General features: G+C 42.7%; 1 protein-coding gene across 1 annotated transcript; it reads left to right on the top strand.

The window, feature by feature from the left end:
• Window positions 1–2,764: 2,764 nt before the first annotated feature.
• On the top strand, window positions 2,765–7,659 carry dlc (deltaC). Its single transcript, XM_079480720.1, has 9 exons — window positions 2,765–3,016; window positions 3,125–3,367; window positions 3,476–3,536; window positions 3,644–3,901; window positions 4,293–4,654; window positions 4,750–4,966; window positions 5,357–6,047; window positions 6,171–6,285; window positions 6,404–7,659. The coding sequence occupies exons 1-9, from the start codon at window positions 2,963–2,965 to the stop codon at window positions 6,407–6,409; spliced, it is 2,007 nt and encodes a 668-aa protein (XP_079336846.1). The 5' UTR covers window positions 2,765–2,962; the 3' UTR covers window positions 6,410–7,659.
• The last annotated feature ends 515 nt before the right edge of the window (window positions 7,660–8,174 follow it).

The following is an 8,174-nucleotide window of genomic DNA, read 5'->3' as shown; positions in this document are numbered from 1 at the left end:
GAACCCGTTCAACACAGAATGTCGATAACCTTTTTACCGACCTGCGTTTCAGCAGGACGCTTCATAGGCAATTTAGACCCAAAATGCGAGGTGTTAATATTTTGTTATTTCCACACATTTGCGTTTGACAGACGGACGCGTGCCATGTGTCCCCCTGGTAACCTCTGAGTAGCATGAAATGTGCATGCCTTTAAGAAAGCTAAGCGTGGTTTTAATATAGTAAGCGTCGTTCCCTTTTTGCCCTATGGATTTCCATTCGTATTACCAGAGTTTGGTATAATAAAACTATTGGTTAAATAAAACTATTATTAAATGTCGTAAGGGTGTGCAAATTCACGCCACGTTAGAGCGTGATACGAATGCTTTCAAAGTGCATAAGCCATAACCTAAAAACGGAAATAGATCGCATAACTTAAACAAAGCTACAATGAATGCGTCTGTTCCAGGGCTGACCCCAACCACAGCATGCCATGATGCCCAAAGGTGTGAACAAATGACATACGAATAAAGTGACACCTAGGAACATCAAGCACGTGCTGGGCTCATGGGAACCAGTCTGCGCCAGGCACAAGGCGTCGAGCTTCACACCTTGACAGAGGGCACCAATTCTATGGATGCGCTGCGCCTTCTGCCATAGACTAACACCTCTCCAAAACTTTCGCCATGTGTCATTCCACCCCATGTGCCAATCCTCCCCCCAGAATTAACTAACACTCGGACGCGCTTTATCCCAACAAACGCGATGGCTCTGACACCTTTTGGATGTCAGACACGTGGATGAGAAAGTGTTAAGTACTGGCGCGCAAAACAAACCAGTGACCAGTAAATACAGAAACAAAAATGGCCTGTTTTCGTAGCCCTCGCAAAACCAGGCGCCGAAACCATTACAGCGGTGACTTTATTACACTTGTCTCCGGGGGGGGGGTGTTCATGTAAGTTTGATCGATCATTAACCTGTATGGGGAAACATCGTAGATGCGCCATGCGCGTCTTCGATTGTGCCAGATGGCTATTGATTTTGTGACTTTTCTTCGCTTTCCCCTCATCACTCTCTTTGTGAAATGAACATAATGGGCACACGACACCTATTTTGCTGAACATGTACCCAATAGAGAACATCAATTCGAGCGTGGGCACGCATCACGACACACGGCCAGGTCAAAAAATTCAAAGATTTTGTCACATTTTTGGCCATGCGTTATGTGAATTTATCAATGATTTTAGGTTAACATTCTTGATTAATATACGAACATTGATTGTGAGCCAACAAAAGTTCACAGCTATATATATATATAGGCCTATATATAACTATAACTATATATAACTATATATAATTAACATTGTGATGATCAGAAGCCAAGAAACCAGACTGTCCTGATAATTATACGACAGTAAATTAACAATAGCTATTCTTCTTAACCCCCCTTACACGGTGACGGCCATTGGGCAAAGCGTGCCTGGGGTAATATGGGGCCAGCGGAGGCACGCGCTGCTCTCATTAGAATAACAATAGAAAACCACCGAAGGACGAGCAACAGTTTGGAGCGCTGCGCATTGTTCGCGCGTGTCTCTGTTTACCGCTGTGATGTCATAAACAATGTATGGCCAAAGAACTTTGGGTGCAACTAATCAAATTACAATATTGTACGATTCATTCACTTTTTGCCTTCAAAGAAATACATTTCTTTACCACGATGTATTGTCGTGCACTCTATAAACGAACTCCTTTGGTAATAAAAGCCCGGGCGTATCGTAAGGATTTTATCTAGTTGAAATACAGCATTAATAAAGCTTTTCTCAAACATTGAACAGCCATGCCGAGAGTAGTTTGAATAAATATTGATTTAAACAAAGAACTAAATCAGGCATCATTTGGATATGTTTTAATGATACAGAGGTGGCGTGTGTTAAAAGGAGAAGAATGCGCGCAGGTGCCGAGATTATCATACAGCTGTACCCCCCCCCCCCCCCCACTCCCAGCACACGTACACACTCTTATTCCAGAAAGCAATTATCTGCAATCTTAAATGCTCTTCTGTGAAACCCCCACCGTTTCACCCTCTTTACCAAAGACCCACAACCCAAACCCAAGAAAACAAAAGAGTCGTCCGGATCTTTCCAGGGCACAATAAAGTACCCCTCCGACGCTTGCCGGTTTAACGACTCACACGCGTCAGAACAATTACAGATTTTGGGACTGAATCAAAGAGGGTGTGCGAATCCCTCACCGACCCCCTCTTTTCAGCAGAGATCGGTGACGGACTAGAAAACAAAGTTCGAGAATAACATGGCACGCGACAGCCAAGAAAGCAGAATAAATGTGCAGTATATTTATCATTAATATATTGGCTAAAGAAGAATACGTTTGATATAGCTAAAAATCGACATGCTTGATAGTGGCTCAATTATTTCTTCATTTATTTATACTGTGGTGGTCAGACTGCAAGGAAACGTCATATGGTTGCGATTTGCTTGGATAGAAAGAATGCAATAAAATAGTTAATATTTAATTGAACTGTTGACTTAAATGATATTCAATATCCCCACTTGTTTATATGTGAACCATAGCCTGTTTATGTTGTTTGTGTCATTATGTAATACCTTCTTTACTGTACATCAAGCTAAAGATCAAGACATTTGGGGCACATCAATAGAATCCCCCAGGCACGTTTATGACCATAATTTGCATACTAAACCACGCCTCGTGGCTGTCCTTTATAATAGCTCATGGCATGCGCTCTCCACAGTGTAAGAAACCTATGTTACGGGTCTAAAGTCCTTTTACCCTGGAGCTAGAAATCTGTTTCTCTTTGCTTTTCAGGTTCCAGTTCAACGTTTTTTTATTGAGTGGATTCTGCAGCCGATATATATTTTTTCGTAAATCGCGGACACCACTACAAACATTCATATCGGATATTTTTGGCAGTCTGCTATCGTACAGTAGCAGACAAGAAGATACACAATGGCAAAGTTGTTTTTATCGACGTGTTTTTTATTTTTAATATCAATGCATCTGGTTAGTATTTCGCGTGTGCATTTGCGTGTAAGCTGCTACTTTGTGTCATATTCGTGTTGTATTGTGCGCACAGTGTGCTCATAGCACATTATGTTTTTATTCCCATAGGCGGAATCATCTGGTGGTGTGTTTGAGTTGAAAGTGCACTCTTTCACAACCACAAGCGGTGTATGTAAACCCTCTACAGACTGCCAGATATTTTTCCGTGTTTGCCTCAAGCACTCCCAAGACAACATATCACCGGAGCCGCCGTGCACTTACGGCACTGGACTGACAGACATATTCAGCGCGGACCAGAGCTCCATTTCCAACAGTGCGCCTATTAGAGTGCATTTTAACTTCAAGTGGCCGGTAAGTAGCCCAAAGTGAAATTTTAACTATTTATTCTTTGTTTGTTTTTTATTTGCAGATATATATATATTTGTTTGAGCGTTTTAATCAACATAGCTGGTATTACAGGGATCTGTGTCGTTGATCATAGAAGCGTGGAACGCAGAGTCCTCCTCTGAACAATCAACAGGTATGTCTCCTATTTGTTGCCCACCTGCGCTGTTTAGTAGATAGAACACTAGATGTCTTCTTTACTATAAAACAGCGATTTAAAACATTTTATTTAATTCATTTCAGAGAATCTGAACAATATGATCAGCCGCCTGGCCACCAAAAGAAGACTCGCTATTGGGGACGACTGGTCCCAGGACGTGCACATTGGAGAGCTAAGCCAAATGCGCTTCTCTTATCGCGTAGTGTGCGATGAATTCTACCACGGCGAGGACTGCTCGGATTTCTGCCGCCCACGGGACGATCCGTTCGGTCACTTCGACTGCGATGCCGGCGGCAAAAGAATTTGCCTGTTTGGATGGAAAGGCGAATATTGCGTAAAACGTAAGTGTTGTTTTTTCATATGCTGTACATACATGTGTATACGTTGGATCTCAATTTACTAAAATAATAAAACAACTATATTTACGCAAGCTGTAAACTCAAGTTTACGTTATTAACTTGAATCTCAGTTTGCATGGCCTGCTTTTGTTCGCCCGGACAATAGAAGCAAAGAGGCATGGCTTAACAAGGGCACGCGTTGATACCCAATACGCTCTGCCTTCCGTGAAAAAAAAGACGGCATGTGTTTCTTTTGTGCGCGTCCCAGCTGCTTAGTTAAGTCCTTAACAAATACTTGATGCGCCCGAGCCTCCAAAAGAGGTGGGTGCGGGGTGCTGGTTTTATGATGCACAGTCCTTCTAATTTCCCATTTCTCTCCCTCTCCTTTTAACAGCCATCTGCTCACCTGGCTGCAGTGAGGAGCACGGTTATTGTGACGCCCCTGGTGAGTGCAAGTGCAGACTCGGGTGGCAAGGGCCCCTCTGCGACGAGTGCCAAAGACACCCAGGGTGCTTACACGGCACCTGCAGCCAGCCCTGGCAGTGCACTTGCATGGAGGGATGGGGTGGCCTGTTCTGCAATCAGGACTTGAATTTCTGCACTAATCACAAGCCCTGCAGGAATGACGCTACCTGTACAAACACTGGCCAGGGCAGTTACACCTGTACCTGCAAGCCCGGTTTCAGCGGAAAAGACTGTGAGATCGAGACCAACGAATGTGACAGCAACCCATGCAAGAACGGAGGCAGTTGTAATGTAAGCAACAATCAAATGTTCTTATCTGTAATGTGATGATGATCGCTGTTGTCTCTGGAGTGTGAAAACAAATGTTTTTGAATTCTTCCTCTTAGGATCAGGTAAATGATTATTCCTGCACGTGCCCTCAAGGATTCTATGGGAAGAACTGTGAGATCAGTGCGATGACCTGTTCCGATAAACCCTGCTTTAACGGAGGAACCTGCCTGGAGAAGGAAACCGGCGGCTACTCCTGTCTCTGCCCACCCAGTTACATGGGGTCCAACTGTGAGAAGAAGATTGACCGATGCAGCAGTGAACCCTGTTCTAATGGTAAACATATTTCTACTCCTTAACCCTTATCTGTGTAGTGTAGTCCGTGTAGGGCTCAGGCATTCCTCGCTGTCACCATCTTCTGCCTAAGGCGACGTGACGAAATCTTCTCTAGAAGTTGCTCTTTCCTGTTGCTTCACATTTTTTGTTTTGATATGCATCCACCGTGCGTGACTTTATCATTCGTGAAAGCCGTACTGCTCAAGCATGCTAGAAGAAACGCCAGTGTGGCTCCCAGACTGATATGAAAGGCAAGATAGAGCTGTCATGTACCGATATCTGTCACAAATCTAAAGACAAATGTACAGAAAATACACATTTTCAGCCATTGCTTTAACACGATACTTAACTACGTGTTGGATTTGAACCCCTTTTCTTTTCCTTTTCAAGGTGGCCAGTGTCTAGATTCTGGTCACACCCTGATGTGTCGCTGCCGCCCAGGCTTCAAAGGCCCTCGTTGCGAAACAAACATAGACGACTGTGCCCGCAACCCCTGCCAGAACGCCGGCACCTGCGTGGATGGCATCAACGACTACACCTGCACGTGCACGCTCGGCTTCACAGGTAAAAACTGCAAAGTCCGTGCCGACGCTTGCACCCTCATGCCCTGCGAGAACGGAGGGACCTGCTATACCCACTTCTCCGGGCCGGTCTGCCAGTGTCCACCAGGGTTCATGGGTACCCGGTGCGACTATAAAGAGAAGCTCACCCCTGTGGCCATACCTCCTTTCCCTGCCGCCCTGGCTGTTTCATTCACTCTGGGTCTCATCACACTCACCCTGGTGATCTGCGCAGCCATCGTGGTCCTGAGGCAGATGCGGCGGGGTCAGAAAGCCGCCTCAACCACCGTGCGCAACGACTTGGAGACCGTCAACAATTGGGCTTCTTTAACACCTTTAGGCCTTAAAGAGAAAGAGGCTTTATTCATTCCTGGAGGTCCCTATAAGGTGTCCAATAAGGATGTAGCTCTCAGCTCGACCGTCGTGGATACTCACTCAAGTGACAAATCAAATTACAAGCAGAAGATGATGGACTACAATTTGACCATAGACGAGAAACACACGAACAACAAGCTGGACCTGTAAGTATTTCTTCTTTTCATTGCTAGTCTTCTTTGCTTCGCTCTGTTGTGTTTTTTAGACTGTTGATCTTGAATATGGAAATCTTTGTTTATGCATATGTTTATGTATTTCCTCCGCGACAGGAAAAACTCTGAATCGACATTATTGGTTCCACCTTTGAATTATTCAAAAGAGGGATTGTATCATCCTGTCTACATCATTCCTGAACACATAGAGCAATGTGTCTTTGCAACTGAGGTAAGCATCTTCTCACATCTATCTTCTTTTAAAGCCTATCCATTGTTAGCATGCTCCAAATGTGTTGGTTTCAAGGAACATAACTTAAAAGTTTTCCTCGCTTGCTGTTTGTCCACAGGTATAACAGTATGCTTCATCTGGAGCACCTCAACCGCAGACAGACATGACCCGAAAATGTTTACAGTCTTAAAGGACACTAGGAAGAAGTGAAGAGAGTATATATATTATATCTACGTTTATTATTTATTTATTCATGCTGCTCTACACAGAGGACTACTTCCTGTGACGTGGACAATGATTTTGCGAAGACAAAGCAATAGACTTGAAGACTTGAGGAATAACTTGCATAATTTGCACTATTTTATTTTCTCTTTTTATATATAAATATATATTTCATAATATTTAAAATGTACATAAAGAATGAGAACTCTTTAGAAGAACTAAGGAGTCTTGAGGATTGACACCTCGATTATTTCTCGAGACCTTGAAAAGGAAGAAAACATGCATCCAGACCTTCATCTTTCTTCATATCACAAGAGGTCTTGCTAAGACAATCTAGAAGGTGCAAATTAAGGATCTGAAACTCTGACCGTGGAGTATTTATGAACGTAGAATGATATTTATGAACATTTGGATCAGTGATGAAAGGCAATCAAAGTTATCGAAACAAGCCATTTCGACTGTGAATAATGTGAACAGCGGAACCTGCTGATGGCTGTGTTTATTTGCTTTTAACACAGTTTTAGTGCCTACATTGGATTTGACGATCACTGGTGCACACTGTAACCAAATCTGATTTTTATTAAGTGCCTCATCTTTAGCTAAATGAAAAAGGTACTCCTTAACACTACGAAACCGCATATGTGAAATATTTGATGAGCTTTTTTCATTATCTTACTAGGAGTATGTTTTTCTTGGGAACAAATTGTTTAAACAGCAGTACATGATGGATGCTGTTGTGTACAACTTTCATCCTGTCAGCACTGACTGTTGCTAAGTTATTTCCGACATTCCCAAGGCTCGAAAAAGGGCCAGTTGGTTCAAACTGAAGCCTCATCATTGTCAAGACTTCCTGGTTTTGTGAACCTCTGCACTGAGGTCCTTTCAAAAAAAAAATCTGTTTTTGTACGTGGCATTTCTTTCTCAATTGCTATTCTTTTTTTCAACCATTTAAACCAAAATAGAGGATACTTTTATATTTTATACCGCCATTCTTAATTTAACAACGCAATATTGTACAAAACCATGAGATATTCCTACTATTTAATACGATTGTAAATAATTTGTATTTATGAAAGAGAAAGGTATATGTTTATGTATGTTCTTATTTTCACAAAGTCAAAATATATATTTTTCCAAAAATAAATCCTGGAATAATTTATTCTGTCTCATTTTGTTGCTTTTCTATTTAACTGTCGATGTTCTAAATTTGTGTGAAGACGCTTCAATGTAGACTAAAGCCGTATTAGAGCCATTAGAAAAGCAAATCCGTTTGAGCATCTTTTTTAAAAGACTAATCAAGTTCCCATGACATGTATTATGTGGCTATGACACCGCCACCCCACCCCCTTATGGACCTATCAATACATCAAATGCATCAAAAAGCTATTAAAATGCTCCTGGCTGATGTAATTATTAAATGAATCCTCAGAACAGTACAGAGAAAACTGTGGAGAGTTATTAATGGCCCTCAGACAGGAATCACCTGCCAATGTCCCCCACACTCTTCCTCCTTCATTCAAATGAGAGGCTTGAAGGAGGGGGAGGGAGGCTTCTGCCGAGGTCTCTCTCTCCTCCCTGGGAAGCGTTGACATGTGGGCTGTGCGTGGTCTGACACCTGTCCCCAGCTCACGCTAACCTTGTGCAATTCTTATTTATTACCCCCGATC

Source organism: Barbatula barbatula (assembly GCF_947034865.1).
Source record: "Barbatula barbatula genome assembly, chromosome: 19".
In the NCBI taxonomy this organism is placed as follows: domain Eukaryota; kingdom Metazoa; phylum Chordata; class Actinopteri; order Cypriniformes; family Nemacheilidae; genus Barbatula; species Barbatula barbatula.
The sequence above is the reverse complement of the archived record's forward strand: the minus strand, read 5'-3'. Positions and strand labels throughout refer to the sequence as shown.

What these genes read in the sequence shown, in the direction of transcription:
- dlc (XM_079480720.1), top strand. Translation starts at nt 2,963, where the DNA reads ATGGCAAAGTTGTTTTTATCGACGTGTTTTTTATTTTTAATATCAATG. An exon ending in TTTTAATATCAATGCATCTG is followed by an intron (nt 3,017 to 3,124) that starts GTTAGTATTTCG and finishes TTATTCCCATAG; the next exon opens with GCGGAATCATCTGGTGGTGT. An exon ending in CTCCTCTGAACAATCAACAG is followed by an intron (nt 3,537 to 3,643) that starts GTATGTCTCCTA and finishes AATTCATTTCAG; the next exon opens with AGAATCTGAACAATATGATC.